The sequence below is a fragment of the Erinaceus europaeus genome, chromosome 18, assembly GCF_950295315.1.
Source record: "Erinaceus europaeus chromosome 18, mEriEur2.1, whole genome shotgun sequence".
In the NCBI taxonomy this organism is placed as follows: domain Eukaryota; kingdom Metazoa; phylum Chordata; class Mammalia; order Eulipotyphla; family Erinaceidae; genus Erinaceus; species Erinaceus europaeus.
In genome coordinates this window covers 4,475,017-4,495,736 of record NC_080179.1, presented here as the reverse complement: position 1 = coordinate 4,495,736, position 20,720 = coordinate 4,475,017, and the positions used below count along the sequence as shown (strand labels likewise).

Sequence of the window (20,720 nt, the reverse complement as noted above, 5' to 3'; positions counted from 1 at the left end):
CATGACATGAGAGTGCCTTGAGGGGGGTGTGGAGGGAGAGGAGGAAAGCTTCCCAGGTGGTGAAGTGCTGTGGGTGACTGACTACCTTCTTCTCCTTCTCTCTCACCCTCTAAAGCAAAGGGAAACAGTGGCCACCAGGAGCAGTGGAGTCATGCAGGCAGGGCCCCAGCAATAACTTAAATAGCAAAAAAAAAAAAAAAAAAAAAGCCTCTATGTAATTTAGTGCTCATATGTATAATTTTTTTCTAGTAGTATTCAAACAATAAACCGACAGAAATATAAAGCACCTAGACCCGAACATCAGAGACTGACTGGATGCTGTAATCCCATAGGAATACTTTGCCTTGAAATATGTATTTTCACCCTTGAAATTATGATGTTATGATACAGAACCCAAACAGCACTTAAGAAACGAGAAGTACTATCTCTTCTCTACAGCAAAAAGATTCAGAGCCAGCTCCCAAAGAGAGCTTTTGCTGCCTTATCTTGGAGATTTCTTAGAAGCATGAACAATTCAATGAAATGAAAAGACAGTAAGGGCGGAGGGTAGATAGCATAATGGTTATGCAAACAGACTGTCATGCCTGAGGCTCTTAAGTCCGAGGTTCAGTCCCCCTCACCACCATAAGCCAGAGCTGAACAGTGCTCAGGTTCAAAAAAAAAAAGACAATAAGGATATGATATCAAGGTTCACTAAGGTCCACGGAGAGATGATCTTCTCTTCCCATTTACAATAACTGGTGCTTTCTCTCCTGAAGGCTTATTGTGCTCAGATACAAAAGCACTCACCAGCTCAAGTAACTTGCCCTTCCTCGCAGTGAGAGACAGCATGGTGGGGGGCCAGGCAGTGGCGCAGCAGGTTAAGGGCACATGGCTTGAAGCACAAGGACCTGCGCAAAGATCCCGGTCTGGTGGGTTGGAGCACCGGCTCCCCACTGGCTGGTCACCTCACAGGCAGTGAAGCAGGTCTTCAGATGTCTATCTTTCTCTGTCTCTATCTTCCCCATCTCTCTCAATTTCTCTCTGTCCTATTGAAAACATGGCCATAGGAGCAGTGGGTTCATAGTGCAGGCACCGAGCCCCAGCAATAACCCTGGAGGCAAATAAAATAAAATCTGCAAAAGAAAATAATTGATAAATCCATTTACTATAATAAGCACATTTCCTCTTTGAAGGGCTTTGTCAAGAAAATGAGAAAGCCACTGATTCAGAGGACATATTTGGGAAAAAAAATATATATTATTATATATTATATTATGTATTATATAATATATAATAATATATAGTATATTATTTTATATATTATTATATATTTTATAATATATATAAATATATATCAGGACAATAAATTAGAACTACAGAAAACTGTCAATGCGCACTCATCATGCTGATTCCTGAAGATTAGAGACACTGAGTCAGCCAGGGCCACTGTATAGCTCACCTGGAAGGGGGCTTGCTTTGCCATGGATGGAACCCAGGCTCTAGCCTAGCCCCGCTGTGGTGGGTGAAGCGTCACATTCAGAGAAACTAAAAACAATTCAACCTTGCCACCGACACCTAGCAGGTAAGTACTTGGATTTAGGCGAAAGTTTTTATGGGAACATCTTTCTGAGGCCCCATAGGGTTCAGAGGAAAAACGTCAGAGTGACAGCCTGTCAGGAAATTGTTGAGCCAGCTCCCCCTGCTCCCCCCTGCATTCCTGATACTATGGCCTATCTACATAATCATTGTCTTGCCTGAAAGATCCCCACCCATTCCATTCCTTTGATCTATCTTTCAAGATCCTGCCTGCCTCCAGGGTATCATTAATCCCACTAGTTAAAACTCTCGCAACAGTTGCTAAGGAAGTCTCTACCTTCCCAGAGCCCTTCTGCCTTTCTCCAACCCTTTCCTAGCCATTTCCGTTTCCGACTTGTCACTTCCGGGTCTGCCCTTTAAAAGCGTTGCTCTCTGATCAGTCAGGAAAGTTGTGTTGCCTAGCCCGCCACGAGCTTGGTTCCTGAGTCATCTGTCTTCCACCTTGCTGAGTGAGGAGCAGCCCAGGCTGGCTCCGGTAGCGTTCCCAGAGAGCACGCGCCCAGGAAGAGGCATTCCCACGCTGGCCCGGCAGCAGCCCATGTCACAGCCAGAAGGCACTTGGCACTCAGACAGTTTTCCTTGTCACACTCAGGGCAGAGACCACCCACACCTCACCTTCAACTGCTCTTGGGAAAAAGATGAACCATCTTGCTTCAGATTTTCAATGATCTGCTCCACAGTATTGGCTGAAAAGCATCTAGAGAAAAGGAAACGCATAACGGTTCACAACGTAGAAGTAATTATTTTCCACGACAGTGGTAGATCTAAACACAGGCTTTCCAAACTTCATCTCAACAATAAAAGTGTTCCCCCCTTATTTTTCAGGATACCAGGCACATTGCCTCTCTGAGTAAGTGAATACAGACTGCCTTCCTACTGCATCAAGGAAAAACCAAACCAAACACCCTTTGCTCTTTGGCTTTCTGCTACTTGTTATATGGAAATAAAATGAATGATATTTGGTGGAGGAAGACCTCAGCAGACTCTTGCAAAGCTTCCATATCTGAGGCCTCAAGTAAAATTAAATTCCTAACACTTATCTCTGAGTGATACACTCATTTCTCTATCTCCCCCCTCTCCATCACTCCCTCTCTGGCATGAAATATTAAACTTTAAAAAGTAAAAGAGATCTAAAATGTGAACAACCAGTAGCCTAAAAGGTAAATAGATTTCTTACTTTTTTCTAATAGTTCTCCTCCTGTTTCTTTAAGTCAGTGTGTCAATCTATCAAATTTCTGAATAAAACCTTTTTCTGATTAGTTTGGTAACCCCTTTAGAGAAAAGAGCTACAAAGATAAAAGGTAATTTGATTGTTACAGTCTCAATTTCCTTTTAAAAAATATTGCAGTGAAATGAATCAGCATGTTGAAATCCCATGTACTAAGTACGATGATTTTGTTTCCCCTTCCAAGAGTAGGTAAAAAGTCACTTTCAAAGGCGAGTAAGAATAAAATCTGATACACTGTCAAACACAACATAATTACCACACTGTTAGTAAATTTCAATTGAATAGGGTCTTGCCAAAGGAATACATATAACCGAGATCTCTTTTCAAGTACCTATTTATTTTGTCCATGTGCTCCTCAAGTATAAAAGACTTGTCTTGATCAACCTTAGACTGTTTGAAAAGAAAACAATTTAATTAAAATAACATGCTTTTAAAATCCCAAATATTCATATTTAAAATTATGTTTTGTGACCAGTTATCACTTCCAGTTAAATGACATCAAACTACCTCACAAATAACTAGCACTGTATGTTGAGAATTCAGACAGTATGTATTATTCCAGATCAGCTCGGAAAAATGCTACAAGTAAAAAAAGTCCTTATATTTCTTTTTTTTTTTAGTTTTTTTTTTTGTTGTTGTTATCTTTACTTATTTATTGGATAAAGACAGCCAGAAATTCAGAGGGATGGGAGTGACAGAGAGGGAGAGGGGCAGAGAGACACCTGCAGCCCTGCTTCACCACTCATGAAGCTTTCCCCCTGCAGGTGGGGATCAGGGACTCGAACCCAGGTCCTTGCGCACCGTAACATGTGCGCTCAACCAGGTGCGCCACCACTGGGCCAAAGGTTCTTACATTTCACTTACACAGCATTATGTATCTCAAGCATTATCACTGAAATAGGCCAATGAACTTCAGGATCAAAGGGTTCTGAGAAGTCATCCAGCCCAAATTCTCATCTGAAAGGAATTCCCACCACTTCTCTGCTATCTGGAAACACTTAACTACAAGAATAGAAACCAGTAATTCAGGAAGGAAATTGAAAGTGCTTGAGTACTATAATTAGACTTAAAAACAAAAACAAAAACACAATCTCTTGACAAAAATCAACCCTTTTATGTTTATGGTTCCAGTCGAACTGTCCTTCTTCTACCTTAATCTCTTCTCACAAAACAGTTTTGTGTCTGCTCACAATCCAGGTCTTCCTATGTCTAAATTCCAGCTTGTTGAGGCCATTCTTAAAAAGGAGAACTCGCATCAGGTTAAGCACACGTGGCACAAAGCCCAAGGACCAATGTAAGGATCCTGGTTCGAGCCCCTGGCTCCCCACCTGCAGGGGAGTCGCTTCACAGGCAGTGAAGCAGGTCTGCAGGTGTCTTTCTCTCCCCCTCTCTGTCTTCCCCTCCTCTCTCCATTTCTCTCTGCCCTATCCAACAACGACAACATCAATAATAACTACACCAATAAAACAACAAGGGCAACAAAAGGGGATAAATATTTTTTAAAATTTTTTTTTAAAAAGGTGTGGCTAAACTTATAAAATACAAGAGGGCTGTACACATTCCTGTTTATTGTGGACACAGTGCTTTTAATAATGAAATGAACTGGCTTCATTCTGGGGTAAACACTCCACAATGAAGTAATTTAAACCCAATTTAAAAAAAAAAAAAAGCCTTTGCAAGGCCAGTCACAAGGCTGAGCCCTAAAATTCAGCAGAGTGAGAAGACAGACAAGCTGTCGACCTGCACAGTCAAGAGGCCACTTTCACACATATTCACGTGAAGTGCTAACATTCCCATCAAGTGTTTAAGACATCCAAGTAATTTGTATCTGTAAGCCACAGTATTTTACCACACACCATTCTGATAAAACAAAGTACATAAGCATTATAGTAAGACATCCAAGTAATTTGTATCTGTAAACCACAGTATTTTACTACACACCATTCTGATAAAACAAAGTACATAAGCATTATAGAAAGACATAATAACTGGCACATTTCTATTCCCCACGACTTAAGATTTGAAGTTAGGATAAGGACAAGCTTACTTTTGTGTGGTAGCTTTCTAAGACACCTGCGATGGTTTCTTTTGAAGGCGAGTTCAGGGACAGCAAGTCTTCCTCCAACTGGCCCAACTGAAGGGGAGGGAAAAGGAAGTGACTTGAAGGCTTACAGAAATGCAAAATCTTATTTTACAAGTCTTAAAATTCCTTCTCAACAGCTGGGTGTTCTCACGCCCCATGCAGGCCTGTCCTGTGCTCTCCCATGGAGACGGCCCCGAGATCTCTTTCTGAACGTGCTGGGGGTCGACGCCAGAGCGCTGTGTGAGCAGTGCCGTCAAGCAGCCTCCAACGAGCCAGCGTTTATTCTACTTGGTCTTTTTTTCCTCTTTTACAGAGAGAAGTTGAGAGGGGAGGTAGAGAAGGAGAGTGACAGGAGACACCTGCAGACCTGCTACACTGCTTGCGAAGGGACCCCCACACCTGCAGGTGAGGAGCCGGGGGCTTGAACCAAGATCCTCGCTCAGGTCCTTACACTTCCTACTATATGCGCTTAACCCGGTGCGCCACTGCCGGGCCCCCTGTACTTCGTCTTGAGAGAGAGAGGAAAGACCTTCAAAGCACCACTCCGCTACCCACAGGGCCGCCTGGGTGCCGTCTCCGGCACCTCCATGTGCTGCCAAGATCAAATCGAAGACCTCAGGGACGTGAGACACGTTGACCTGCTGAACTAGCTCTCCATTCCGTCCTAGACACTCTTAGAACGTTGCTATTTCCAGGCTTTCTTCATTTACAAACCTCCACAGGAAGTGCCAGTCAAAAGAGCCTTAAACACAAATATAATGAGTACAAATTTGCTTATGGGAACTGAGGTTTGGAGAGTTAGGCACCTCCCCGAGGTCACAAAGCAGTGAGCAGTGAAGCCAGGATCCAGAACCACATCTACCACATCAGCCTGTGACCTCGACCGCTCTGACTAAGCTCCTTGGGCACTGCACATGACTCCAGTAACATAAACCAGAATCATCTCACCTTCTCAAAGTCCACAAAGTGTGTGGCGATTCCTGCTCTGAACACGTCTCTCCCCTTCAGCCTAAACCCTGTCAGTGCGAGGAAATAACCGAGTTTTCCTTGAAGTCGCGGTAAGAAGTAACCCCCACCTACATCCGGAAACAATCCTGTAGTGAAATAATAATAGGGGGAATAGCAGTGATTCAAATGGCAGACACGGATAGCAGCTCTCCTTAGATTAGGGGGACATTGTCCTGGAGCTTGAATAAATGATTAAAACCAGCACTGAGCTTAAGTGCTGTACAATTCAACTAATATCATAAAAGACTTACTTAAAACATGCCAATTTAATTTGGGTATTTTAAAGACCTTCGTGTCTCATTCTTATAGAAACCAATAACGTGCATTGGGCCTACGATTCTGGCATAAATTTTGTAATACTGGAAGTCCAGAATTAATATTCCCTACATTTCCAAGTACTAAGTTACTTAGTAAATATTGGAAAAAAAAACTCTCTCCACATGATACACATAGAGGAAATATAATATTTATGGGAAAATAAATAGCACTACTTCAATAATTTTCCAAATAGTTATTTGATATTCAACATGAAGATGAATACAAATGCCACCTGCCAGATGAATACGCTTACCCCTAATAAAATCATTCGCATGTATTCATTTCTTAATGATCAGCACTTTCAAAATCATCTTCCTCTTATTCCTGGTGACAAAGAAAACGTCCCTCTTCCCTTCCCTGCCTCCTTGGCTCTTCTGGCTTTAGGTGACTGTATATTACTGGCTAGTCCCTGGGATTAGCTGAGCTGCATCTCCCTCACATCTCTGAAGACGTACGTAAAATGTACTGAAGTCATAAAGACAGGCAGGCCCCTGTTCATGCACCCTGACCGAGGGCTGCGGATGCTGGTGGTGTTGAGTGTGCGGCTGGCACACCCACAGTTCTGCAGCATGGTCCGTGACCGGGTCCTGATGACTGCAGAGACATGTGGGTTTTTATTTATTTATTTTTGCCACCAGGGTTATTGCTGGGATTCAGTGCGGCACTGTGACTCCAGCAATCTCGGCGACTTTTTTCTCCTTTTTTTCTTTTCGATATTATTATTACTATTATTATTATTAGATAGGACAGAGAATTTGAAAGAAGAGGAGTGAGGGATAGAGAGTGGGAGAGAAAGAGAGACCTGCAGACCTGCTTCACCACCTGGCCCTGAGACAGGTCCTTTACCACCTAAGAGTTTCCACCAGTGTGAACGGTCCAGAGATCTAGGAATCTATTTTATAAAAAAGAAAACTTCCGGGAGTCGGGCGGTAGCGCAGCGGGTTAAGCGCATGTGGCACCAAGCGCAAGGACCGGCGTAAGGATCCTGGTTCGAGCCCCCGGCTCCCCACCTGCAGGGGAGTCGCTTCTCAGGCGGTGAAGCAGGTCTGCAGGTGTCTGTCTTTCTCTCCCCCTCTGTCTTCCCCTCCTCTCTCCATTTCTCTCTGTCCTATCCAACAACGACAACAACAATAATAACTACAACAATAAAACAACAAGGGCAACAAAAGGGAATAAATATTAAAAAAAAAAAAAAAAGAAAACTTCCATTTCTCATCACTCTCTGTACTGTCTGTCCACTGAGTGTTCCTCCACCAAGTCTCTGGAGAAGCAGTAGACTCCAGCAAGCTCTGTGAGTCCTGACTTGTCCCCAGAGCTGAGCACTTGAGAGGTGGGCTTGTGCCAGACACTGGGAAGAACAAACTTTGGACCAGAAAAAAAAAAAAATCCTTTGGAGAGAAATACTAGCTGCTCCTATGAACTTGCTTTTGAAAACTAATAGAAACTGTCCTTGTTCAGTGAAGTGGTAAATTTAAACTGGAGAGAGGGAGGGAGAGAGAGAGAGAGGGAGAGAGAGGGGGGGGGGGGGACAAGAATGAAGGAAAGAAGCTGTCCCTGTGTTTGAATGACAAGAATTCCCAGCATGAAGTCTGCAATTCCCAGGACGACACATTCTGTTCTGTGGTGTCCGGCTTTCCGTAACAGGAGGGAGTAGTTTCCACAGGACGGCACTGCCTGGGATGCCAGGAGGCCTGGCAGGAGGCCCGTTTCCTCTAAGGGATGACTTTGGAATCACCTGAGAACACTGCAGTCTATTTCCACCTGAACAGTGCCCTAAAACGTACCTCTTGATGATGGATGAATGACGTTAGATTTGAGAACTGACATTCCAAAGTGTAGAATTAAGATCTGCTGTTTTAAAACAAATCGACTGACTTATTTTAATGAGTGGAGAGAGAAATGGCAGCCCGCCAACCTCTGCAGTGCCGGGAGCATCCCAGGGAGGGCCTCACATGCACAGGTCCTGTGCTCTTAGCCCTGGGCCACCTCCCGGGCCTCAGAAATTGCACTGAAATGCTGTCAGGAGCCTAGACCCCACTGTCCGAGCTTCATCAGTCAGGAATACATGACAGCCTGCACCTCCACAGGAACTGTCTTTGTTGTTTGTTCTGAAGGCAGGAACAAGGGGCTTCCCCTTTGCACAGTCAAGTTCAGCCAGAGAAAAAAAATGCCACAAGCCAATGTTACTTACTGCCTGTCACGCCCAGGGAACACTGGTTACAGCGCCCCGTCTAGACGCGACTTAAACTGATGGCATCTTTCTCTCGGGAGCAGGAGTGACTGTATCACCATGACTGTACTTTTGAAAATGAATTCTTGTTTTGATTCCTAATAAATTCATGGTTTCATAAAAATAAATAATAAATAGGCCCAGAAATGCTACTCAGACATAGCATCCAGCAAGTGCTAGAGGCCCTGGGTTCATTCCCCAGAAAATAAAAAATTAAGAAAAGGATTAAAACTTGCATGTTTTCAGTTACTGAACTATAAACTTTTAGGAATCTCCTTAGTCTTCTTAAGAATTTCTTTCATTGCTCTGTCTCACACAGTTTGATCAATTCGACAGTAGTAAGAACTAAGTTATCTATAAAATATACATAAAATGGTATAGTCTGACCTGAACTATACCAAAAGATGATTCTAAAAGTAACTATGAACATATCTGGTCTTTTGTTTGTTTTACCTATTGCTGTTTCTGGCATTGCAAAAAGAGACTTTTCAGTAGCCACGCGGAACTGTCCATGAACTGAGAGGCCAACTCCCTAGAGAAATAAGATGAGAATATTTTAAGTGCATGCTAAGACATGAAAACAAATTTTCTCACTCATGTTAACTGCCTTTATATTTCCACAGATATTTCTTTCAGGAGAAATATCTACAGAAAAAGGAAAGCCACAGTCTAAGAATTTAATGAGCGAAACCATGGGTGTCTCTGGCATCTGGAATAAACCTGCTTTAGTCACTATGTTCTGGCATCTGGAATAAACCTGCTTTAGTCACTATGTTCTGACATCTGGAATAAACCTGCTTTAGTCACTATGTTCTGGCATCTGGAATAAACCTGCTTTAGTCACTATGTTCTGACATCTGGAATAAACCTGCTTTAGTCACTATGTTCTGACTCAGCTTCATGGTTTGTACTTTGTCTTCTCCAACTAGATCTCCTTTAAAACTAGATGAAGCACTCTTTTTAGGGCACTGACGTTTTCCATGAGCCCTGTGTGCTGGTAGGGGGACCAATGATCAAAAATGCACAAACAAAACCGTTCCAGCGAATTTCAGTAGCTTCAAATAGAGCAGAAACACACACAACCCACACAGTTCATCAAATAAAATCAGCAACATTTTTCTCAGATACAACACTTAGTGAGACCAAATGTGCAGTGCTAAACGTCAATTGTAGAAAGTGAAACAGATTAGCTGCAAGTCTATCGTTGGCTTGTGGAAATGTCACTAAAAAGGGCAAGCTTCAGTGATCTTGAAATAAACATATTTCAACAAATTAAATGAAGCTCCATGAGACAGCAAAGTATGCGTTGAAATATACACCTTTAAAAATGATTCAGAACTGCCATTAGGTTGTTTCAGTTTCATGACTAATCCTTAATGAGTAGACTCTATCTACATCGCAGAGCTGAGTTAAACATGTTGCAATTTGGGGGTAGACATACAGTTCACCAGGCAGAAGGCAGACCCTACCATGCACCCCACCCAGGTTCCAACCCTGACACCACATGGCAAGTACCGTGGAGTCAGAGACCTTTTGATGCTGCAGCGTCTCTGCTGGTCTACCTAAATGAAAAAGCAGCCCGGAGAGGTAAAACGGTGAGATCATGTCTGCGGTCTTGACTCCCCCAAATCTATGTGCTGCAATTTCTTTATTCAGCCACCTGTCAGTGGTCACTGAACTTGAGTCCAGATTTTGGCAGTTGTAAAAGGACACTACCAGGGGGCGGAGCCAAGACCTCCACTTGGAGGCAGCGGCTGGTGTGAGTTCCAACAAGCAGCAGCTTGTGACCTGGGATTCTCTGGATAGGGGAGGAAATCCGCTGGGCTGTCAGCAGGAGGGTGAATAAGGGTCCTACGTGTGACACCAAGGAGGGGTCCTATAGCTCACTCTGGGGTTAGAAAACAGAGCCCAGGAGGAAAAAGAAAGGAAATCTTTTGATTATTTCTGAGGCTTACCCCTCCCCCCCACCCCAAAACCAGCCCCCAGGGGCTGGGCAGCCGCTCCCAGCAGGCTTTACTACCGAGCTGTGTTCTTTACCAAGATTCCTGGCTCACCAGGGGTGTCATTCCAATCCTTTTCCTTCTGCCTTCCCTCTCTTTTTTTTCCTAAGTGGCTGGAGCTCTATTTGAGTGACAAAATATCTATCCAATCAGAGCCTCATGCCTGCCTGGAAAAGACTACCTGGAGGGGTTTTTTTTTTGTATACTTCTCACAATTGGCTCTTTGCTCAGGCTGCCTGAGCCAATCCGGGGCCGTCCAAGCTGTAGACTGACTGTTAGGGTATTTTACTCTGTTCTATTTTATTATTGCTATCATATATACTCAAGTGTCCCTTGTCCCCCCTCCTTCTTCAGGTTGACCAAAATCAACATTGTTTTTTCCATTGCTAGGTGACTGGGTGTCCTATCCATTGTGAGAGGAACTTGTTTCACTCTACCTCTTCCCTCCTCCTAGCTAATTCAAAAAAAAACCTCTTTCTTTTCACTGTTATTTTTGTTGTTGTTGTTCTTGTCTTCTTTTCTTCCTCTTTTGTTTTCTGAATTCACTGATACTGCCAGGCTCTACCACACCCTCACAATTTCCCTACAGAGGTGTTGTTTGGCTAACTGGTAATGGGTAAGCTGCATCAATCCTTGCTTCAGTTACTATTGTTGTAATTTCTGAGGTTGGTGACTGCATTTGTCATAAAGGTCTTTAGTATAGCGTGGCTTGTACTCAAAACACAACAACTGAAGAACGACAGAACAGAAAAATAAAAAACACATCAATAAAATTTTAAAAAAGGTTCAATCAAGAGCAAATGAAACTGCTACCACAATGAATCAAGACAGGAGCCCAGAAGAAACTCCAAATCAGTCAGAAGTAACCATAGATAAGAAAAGTATGCAAGCAAAAGTAAACCTAATAATCATAGAAATGAAGACAACTATGGAGAAAAGGGCTTTCAGAATTAGGGAAACAACAGATGAGACCCTCAAGGAAAATACTAGCTACCTCGAGGTAATTAGGGAACTGAAAGCTGAAATAGCTAAACTAAGAGGTCAATTAGCAGAACAAGCTGATACTATAACTGAAATGAAGAAAGAAGCTGAAGGAAGGGAGAGCAGGCTAACAGAAGCAGAAAACAGAATCAGCCAGGCAGAGGATGAGCCAGAGGAAACTAAGTCAGTCTTATCTGGATGTGGCTCAGCAGTTCTTTTACTGAGCTATGTGGTATTTTTATTGTTGTCAGGTTTTTTTTTTTTCTCTTTCCACATGTGGTTATATCTGATACAGAATCGTGCACTTTTAGAAGAAAGAAGATGCATTGGGTGACGGGGCTACAGTGCAGTAGCAGCTGTGTTTCTCTCCTCTCCCAGGTCAACTAGGAACACCAAAGGACATCATCTGGGACTGCGACAAGACAGGACTAGAATGACTTCAGGAAACAACCAAATCACCGGTGAGTGCAAATAAATATGTATGCCTCGTGGACAGAGAGGAGCCTAGGGAGAGATTAAGTGGCTGGGAACAGTCTGGCAGTTTACCAGTTGAGACACCACCTCCCGTCTGTTTCACCAACAAAAAGACGGCTGAAGGGAGGAGAAGACTCCCCTGAGACTCACCAAGTGCAACTGTGAGTCTCCATTGCTACTGCCCGCAGAGGCTGGAGCAGTAGGGGGGAGGCCCTGTGCTGACACCAGGGGACAGAATAAAGAAGATGCATTAGAGAAAGTCACCACCTGTCCCCCATCGCTGTCGTTTCTCTACCCAGAGACTCTGCCCTGCCCTGCCCCAGGAGCGTCTGCCTGAACTGGGGACACACGCTGGCAGTCAAGTGAGGCTGATGAGAATTTCAGTCTGTGGAATGAAGTGGCTGGAAAGTACACTAGAGGAGATTACCACAATTAGCTATGTAGAATAAGATAAACAAATGGCCATCTCATCTAAAGCAAATTACAGACTCGACATTGTTATTTTATATTTATGTTAAATACCAAATTAACTTAAATACTAGACTTAGTATTTATATTGAAAACAAATGTTGGGAAGCAAGTTGAGCTGACAGCCATGGCTATAAAAACAACAGCTGAGAAAGGCACAGCTTCAGAGACGTGAAGGAAGCCTCCAGAGTCTCAGTTTGAAATTCTAAGCAGAGAATGAGTGAGCTTCTGCCCAGAATGAATAAATAGTGCACCACAGGAAGCCAAAGACTTCTCCCACCATCAAGCAGCATTATAAGTGCTGTTTGGGAAAATAGGTATCGTTTTTGGTTTTACGTTCAAAGGAATTTTTTCACCATGTAGCATTTCACTGTGCCATGAAAGTATTTTTCACTTTTACACCCCATCTGTGGAACCACATGCATTAGGCTAGATGTCAGACTAAGAAGCTCCACAGTCAAAGCAAAGACCTACCTCCCACTAATATGTCCACAGGTTCATATTACTTTCCTGCATGTCGACATACTGGCTCTGTCTTATCAATAAACTTTAACAGACTAACAGATCAGCACAAACCATCTATTTATTTATTTATTTTGCCTCCAGGGTTATCGCTGGGGCTCGGTGCCTACATTACGAACCCACTGCTCCTGGAGGCCTTTTGTTCCCTTTTTTTGCCCTTGTTGTCTACCGTTGTTGTTATTATTATTGTTATTATTGCTGTCATTGTTGTTCAAAAGGATAGAGAGAAATCGAGACAGGAGGGAAAGACAGGGAGGCGAGAGAAAGACACCTGTAGACCTGCTTCACCGCTAGTGAAGCGCCGCCCCCCCCCCCCCCCCCGCAGGTGGGGAGCCGGGGGCTTGAACTAGGATCCTTATGCAGGTCTGTGCACCTCGTGCCATGAGTGCTTAACCTGCTGCGCTACCGTCTAACTACATCTACAGAGTTAACACTTCAAAGAAATCTAAAAGTAAATTCTTTGTTTCCACATGTAAGCTATAGCCTGCAGTATTTGTCTGACCCTGGCTGGCTTGATTCATAGGAGAGAACACTAGGACCACAGAGTTGCATTTGGCATTTCCTCACACCTATCAGGGTTCTGAGCTTCACGAGAGACAGGGTATCTTGAGATGAGACAATGGCTCACTGTCTTTCCAAGGTGTTGAAAAAAGAGCTTAAGTCCTCACAGGTGAGTGTTGTCTTATTTTAAGTTACCACGCTGACGCAAATCCCATCTCTATCTAGAATAGCCAAGGGGTTTCCGTTCCCAGCATACGCAGAAAGCAGCCAGGGAGATCTTTGCTCTGTTTTTGGCCCTTTCTTCCAGCTTTCACCTCGGTTCTGAAATTGAATTCCTCTTGGGGTCAGAGAGGTAACTCACTGGGAAATGCATAGCCGAGGTCTGAGCCCTGGACTGTGGGAGACAAACCGCAGCGCTGGCTCCTGTGCTGTGCTGTGCTGTCTCTCCTCTCTCCTCTCTCTCTCCCTCTCTCTCCTCTATCTGCATGAAAATGTTCACTGCGAGGGAAAAAAAAATCATACATGGGCAAGATGTGGTCGTAGATGTACAGATACAAAAATCCTAAGTATCTCTCACATCACATAACTGCAGTATCAGAGAGATACATAAAGAGTCCGCACGCTTTGGGGGTCGGGCGGTAGCGCAGCGGGTTAAGTGCACATGGCGCAAAGCGCAAGGACCGGCGTAAGGATCCCGGTTCGAGCCCCCGGCTCCCCACCTGCAGGGGAGTCGCTTCCCAGGCGGTGAAGCAGGTCTGCAGGTGTCTGTCTTTCTCTGCCCTTCTCTGTCTTCCCCTCCTCTCTCCATTTCTCTCTGTCCTATCCAACAATAACGACAGCAATAACAACAATAATAACAACAACAATAAACAACAAGGGCAACAAAAGGGGGAAAAAAAAAGGCCTCCAGGAGCAGTGGATTCGTAGCGCAGGCACTGAGCCCCAAGAGACAAAGAAAAAAAAAGTCCACATGCTTTCATTCAGGGGACATTCTGTGCAGTAGATGTAATTTACCTAATCATGCTCTCAATAATCAAGAGGTTTTTTTTAAAAAAAAAAAAACTCAACACCCCTCATTTCTTTTCTGAGACTAGAAGCAGAAAAAAAAATCTCTACATTAAAAAAAAAAAAAGAAAAAAGATTCAGTTCTTTTCATTAAAAAGCTTGATAGTTACTGGGTTGTTAGGACAGTTATAAGGTATTTTTCTCTGCAAAAGTGCATCGTGACTTTTCCAACGACCCCTAGGTATAGTGAAAACAGCACTAAGTCCTCTCAAATACTGGTAGGTTGAGATAGCCTAAAAGTGTCTTCTGTATATTCCAAACCCAGACAGATATAAAACACAAACATCTTGTGTTACTGAGTTCAATTTTTCTGTCTTACAAGAATCACTGAAATGTGACCGTTAGTAACCTACTTTTAAGACAACTTAAATGAATGAGTGGTGAGAGCAAAGCAGGCCACTTACCCCGCCCATTGTGATTCCATGAATCAGTGCAACATACGGTTTCTGGCAAGAAGCTGAAAGAAATAGCTGTCGTTAGTTGCGGTGTTTAGAATGCAGGATAGCCACTTTTTTCTAGAAGTCATTACATGAACTCGGAGTATTTTCTCTAGGAAAATTTTGCAAGAAATGTCCACATAAATGAAATGCATGGTTTATAAAGTATGGTCTTCTCAAAATGTAAATTCATATATAATCTTAATTACCTTCTCACTGTGATTTAATATGCACGTACATATAGATATATTTTCATTAAGTATTTATAACACAGCTCCTACCAAAATATAAAGACTGGATCATAGTAACAGAAATTGAATGCACATGATAAATTGTCCATGACAAAAGAAATAAAAGTTTCTACAGAATATTGTTAGAATAACAAATTTCAACAAATTTGGAATAAGAACAAATATTAAAATCAAAAGCATTTCTATAGACAAGAAATAGTCATATAAACTGCCTGGTACTGGAACAAAAATAGACACATGACCAGTGGAATAGAACTGAGAGCCCAGATATAAGCCACCACACCTAGGGACATCTACTTTTTGACAAGGGAACCCAAACTATTAAATGGAGAAAGGAGGGTCTCTTCAGCCAATGGTACTGGGGAAATTAGGTTGAAATGTGCCGAAGAATGAAACTGAACCACTACATCTCACCAAACACAAAAGCAGACTCCAAATGGATCAAGGACTTATATGTTAGACCAGAAACTACCAGATAATTCATTAGAGGAAAATATTGGTAGAACTCTCGTCCATCTAAATTTTATAGGTATCTTCAAAGGATACAAATTCAATTACCAAGAATACTAAAACAAAAATGAACCAGCGGGACTACATCAAACTGAAAAGTTTCTGCACGGCAAAGAAACCACCACCCAAACAAAGTGACTCCTTATGGAATGGGAGAAGATCTTTACATGCCATACATCAGACAAGAGGCTAATAACCAAAGTATATAAAGAGCTTGCCAAACTCTTTATATAAAAAAAGAGAGAAAGAAAGAAAGAAAGAAGAAGAAAGAGAAAAGAAAAAGAAAAAGAAAGAACCCCATCCAAAAGGGGGGAGAGAATATGAACAGAAAATTCACTGAAGAAGAGATCAAAAAGGCCGACAGACACATGACAATAATCCTATAGCTCACTGATTGTCAGAGAAACGCAAATAAAGACAAGATACCACTTCACCCCTGTGAGAATATTATATAGCAGAAAGGACAGTAAGAATGCATGCTGGAGAGATAGTGGGGACAAAGGAGCCCCCTGCACTGCTGGTGGGAATGTCAATGGGTCCATCCCCTGTGGAGAGCAGTTTGGAGAACTCCCAGAAGGCTAGAAGTGGACTTACTTTATGAGGCTTCGATTCCTCTCCAGGGGATATAGTCTAAGGACCCAAATACAAGCATCCCCAAAAGATCTGTGTACACCTATGTTTACAGCAGCACAACTTGTAGCAGCCAAAACCTGGAAGCAGCCCAGGTGTCCAACAACAGATGAGTGGTGACATATCTCCTACTCAGCTACTAAGAGTGATAAATTCACCTTCAAGGAACCACGTTAAGTGAGATCAGCCAGAAAGTCAAGGATGCATAAGGGATGATCACAGTCATGGGCAGAAGTTGAGAAATAAGAACAGAAAGGGAGACACAAAGCAGAACTTGGACTGGATCTGGGGTATGGCACCAAAATAAGGACTGGTGAGGGGGGAGAGGAGGCTTTCGAGTTCTGGTGCGTGATGGCGGAGGAGGATCTAGGCTGGGTGTGAGTGCGTTGTAAAAAACTGAGAAATTTTATCCAGAACTGTATTTACTGTAAGCCATTAATCCCCAAGCCCCAGTTTAAAAGAAAAGGAAAAAAGGGAGTCAGGCAGTAGTGCAGCGGGTTAAGCGCAGGTGGTACAAAGCGCAAGGACTGGCAGAAGGATCCCGGTTCGAGCCCCCGGCTCCCCACCTGCAGGGGAGTCGCTTCACAGGCGGTGAAGCAGGTCTGCAGGAATCTGTCTTTCTCTCCCCCTCTCTGTCTTCCCCTCCTCTCTCCATTTCTCTCTGTCCTATCCAACAACAACAACATCAATAACCACAACAATGTTATACAACAAGGGCAACAAAAGGAAAAATAAATAAATAAATATAAACAAATTAAAAAAAAATTTTTTTAAAGGAAAAAAGAAATCCCATTAAATCTAGTAGCAAAAACCTCAAGCTACCCAAGAATAGAAGGTTTGTTTTTTTTTTTTAAAGCAAGATCCTTATAAGAAAATAAAACATGATAAAAGGGCATAAAAAGATAACCTGATGAAATGCTCTTATGTTTATTTAAAAAGAAGATGAAATACATAGTCTTTAAGTTTTAATTCCGTAAGTTAAATTCTATATGAACAAATGAAGAAATAGGACACATTCACAAATGGGGAGGACTCATTATCTATTTAATTCTCTTTATCTACTTATTGGATAGAGACAGTCAGAAATCAAGAGGAAAGAGGATACAGAGAGGGAGAGAGACAGAGAGACACCTGCAGCCCTGCCTCACCACTCACAAAGCTTTCCCCCTGCAGGTGGGGACCCGGGGCTGGAACCCAGGACCTTGTATATCATAGCGTGTGTGCTCAGCCAGGTGTGCCACCACCCAGCCCAGGAGGACTCACTCGCAAATTTACCTAAATTGTAATTTCGATCAAAATCTCAAAAATAGCTATGTGAAACCAGATAAAATAATGTTTCTATATACAGGAGGGGGGTATGGATCGACCAAAGCAAACTGAAGATGTTTAAACTGTCACCCGGATGCGCTTCTATTATCATCTCTAGAGCAATGTTGATGCTTTGGCACTAAGGGGGTGAATATATGAGCTCAGTGACAGGCGTTAGAAACATCGGTAGTAACCCAAAATGTTAATTAGAATAAGAAATGTTCAGAATAGTCATAGTATTGAATTCTAAAGAACACATATTCCATGTAGTTGAGGACCTATTTAATATATATGTATATTGATAGAAAGATATTTATATAAATTTCAAAATCAGAGATGCTATTTTTGCCATAAATATGTAACAAAAGCAAAATGTGGCCTTGGGTGAAATAGAAAGTTGCATAGTAGCTAAGGTGTTGGACTTTTTAAAACTGTATTTCACTGGTGGCTTAGTAAGGCTTTATAAACGTCTAAGACGGCAGCACAATAAATCCACAGCGGCCCCATCACCAGAGCTGTGTTCCCATCCGCCCACTGGAAACTAGGAAACTACAGTAGTTCCCCCAAGGTTGCAGATGCAAGTGGACTCTCAGGCTCAATCCATAGCATCATATGTGCTGGGGGGGGGGGGGGTGTTCTAGCTTTCTCTCTCCCATTCCCCCTAATAAAAAAATAAATCAATCTTTAAAATACATGTAGGACAAAACTTGGTGAGAGTGGGTACTCCCGCGGAGAGACAGCAAACTACCATGAGGGAAGCAGCACTGTGGCCTGAACTATAAGCTCTGTCTCTTATCTTAATAGCTTCAGTGTGTGGAGATAACACCGCTGTCACCACTATATTTGTCCTAAGTGTACAACATGATCTGATAGCTGTAGGTACTGTTACGGAATAATCACTGTAAGTTCACATCCATCATCTCAGTTACAATTTTTTTCCTTAAGACAACTTTAAAGATCTACTCTTAGCGACTTTCTTTTTTCCTTAATTTTATTTTATTTTTATTGAGAGAGATGTAGAGAGACACAGAGAGAGAGAGAGAGAGAGAAACACCAGAGCACTGCTCAGCTCTGGTTTATGGTGATGCAGGGGATTGAACCTGGGATTTAGGAGCCTCAGGTAGGAGTCTGTTTGCATAACCATTATGCTATCTCCCCCGCCCCTCTTAGCAACTTTCAAGTGTGCAATGCTGTATTATTGACTGTGGTCACCAAGCTACAGAGCCCCAAAGCTGACCACTGAATCACAAGTTTTTACCTGTTGCAAACCACCACCCAGTTTCATGTATTTAACTTCCAAAGCAAACAAACTGAAAATATCAGTGTCTTTCACTTCTGGGCTGGGGGACACACAGGAAACCCAGAATGCTGATCAGACAGAATTATTCACTCTAGAATTCTGTTAATTAGACAACAATACTTCATTTTATACAGAAAATCTAGGACCCAAATTTTTTGTCTTCCAAGAAGTATCGGATCACCAGAATCCAAGAATTTATACTGAAACTATGACAGAAAGATAGTTAGGAATAGCCAATTAAGGGGCCAGGCACTCGATTAAGTGCACATAGTGCTATGTTTATGGACCCGGGTTCAAGCCCCTGGTCCCCCCCAGTGGAGGGGGAAATGCTTCACGAGCAGTGAAGCAGGTCTGCAGGTCTCCCCTTCTCTCCCTTCATCTCTCCATCTTCTCTCAATTTCTCTCTGTCCTATCTAATAATTGAAAGAAGAAAGAGGAGGAGAAGAAAATGTCCGCTGGGAGTGGTAGATTCACAGTGCCGACACCAAGCCCCAGTGATAAGCCTAGTGGCAATCAAAAAAAATAAAACAGAGCCAATTAATACCAAACTGTCTGGTTGGCCATGGGTGCAACCCAGGCTCAAGCCCAGTCCATACTACATTGAAGGAAGTTCTGGTATTGTGGTCTCTTTCACTCTCTCTCAGCCTCTCTGTCCTTATCTTTAAAAATAGATAAATAGGGCAGGGGTAGATAGCATAATGGTTATGCAAAGAGACTCTCATGCCTGAGGCTCCAAAGTCCCAGGTTCAATCCCCTGCACCACCATAAACCGGAGCTAAGCAGTGCTCTGGTAAAAAAAAAAAAAAGATAAATGGGGGAGGCAGGTGGTAGCGCAACGAATTAAGCACAGGACTGGCATAAGGATCCCGGTTTGAGTCCCCGGCTCCCCACCTGCAGGAGAATCACTTCACAGGCGGTGAAGCAGGTCTGCAGGTGTCTGTCTTTCTCTCCCCTCTCTCTGTCTTTCCCTCCTCTCTCTGTTTCTCTCTGTCCTGTCCAACAACAACATCAATAGCAACAACAATAATAACTACAACAATAAGACAAAGGGAATAAATAAATATTTTAAAAAATAAATAGATAATATGCAAATTGTAGAGTGAACAGTGAGAAAGACCAACTTTAAAATGGCACACAAGAGATTAAACAAGAGTCCCTAGTCATTACCAATTTCTCTGGATGTACTGAGAGGAGAACACCGCTCTGGCAAGTCCAGTCCCGGGGCTAGAAGCTGGGACCTCACACGGGCAAGTCCTGCTCTCCACCCACTGAGCCTTATCCCCAGACACTGGTGACTTGTGTCTTCACTTTGTGCACAGCTCCTAGCCAAGCACACATACCGATGGCATTGTTCAGCGTATATTCTTCTCTGAAGAAATCTTGAGCGAGCGTCTGGTTTGCTTTACCTGCTTCTGAGACTTCTAGACATGAAGGAAAAAGAAAAAGAAAAGAAAGGATTATCAAAAGGCCGAGAAGCACAGGAAAAAATGCTCCAAGGCTCTCATTGTCAGAGCAATGCCAATCAAGACAACAATGAGATGTCACTTCACTCCTGTGAGAATGTCACACATCAGAAAAGGGAACAGCAGCAAATGCTGGAGAGGGTGTGGGGTCAAAGGAACCCTCCTGCACTGCTGGTGGGAATGTCAATGGGTCCAACCTCTGTGGAGAACAGTCTGGAGAACTCTCAGAAGGCTAGAAATGGACCCACCCTATGACCCTGCAATTCCTCTCCTGGGGATAGATCCTAAGGAACCCAACACACCCATCCAAAAAGATCTGTGTGCACATATGTTCTTGGCAGCACAATTTGTAATAGCCAAAACCT

The 20,720-nt window shown here is 42.9% G+C and overlaps 1 protein-coding gene across 3 annotated transcripts in view; it reads right to left on the bottom strand.

The window, feature by feature from the left end:
• The window catches only part of HIBCH (3-hydroxyisobutyryl-CoA hydrolase), a 52,058-nt gene that overhangs the window by 13,493 nt on the left and 17,845 nt on the right, over nt 1-20,720 (bottom strand). For all 3 annotated transcript variants that reach the window (XM_016190772.2, XM_060177575.1, XM_060177576.1), the window contains 7 exons: nt 20,233-20,313; nt 14,861-14,913; nt 8,899-8,977; nt 5,838-5,983; nt 4,854-4,940; nt 3,138-3,196; nt 2,194-2,275 (listed from right to left, as the gene is read on the bottom strand). In XM_016190772.2, the coding sequence (XP_016046258.2) occupies nt 2,194-2,275; nt 3,138-3,196; nt 4,854-4,940; nt 5,838-5,983; nt 8,899-8,977; nt 14,861-14,913; nt 20,233-20,313 (587 nt within the window). The remainder of the gene's footprint in view (nt 1-2,193; nt 2,276-3,137; nt 3,197-4,853; nt 4,941-5,837; nt 5,984-8,898; nt 8,978-14,860; nt 14,914-20,232; nt 20,314-20,720) is intronic.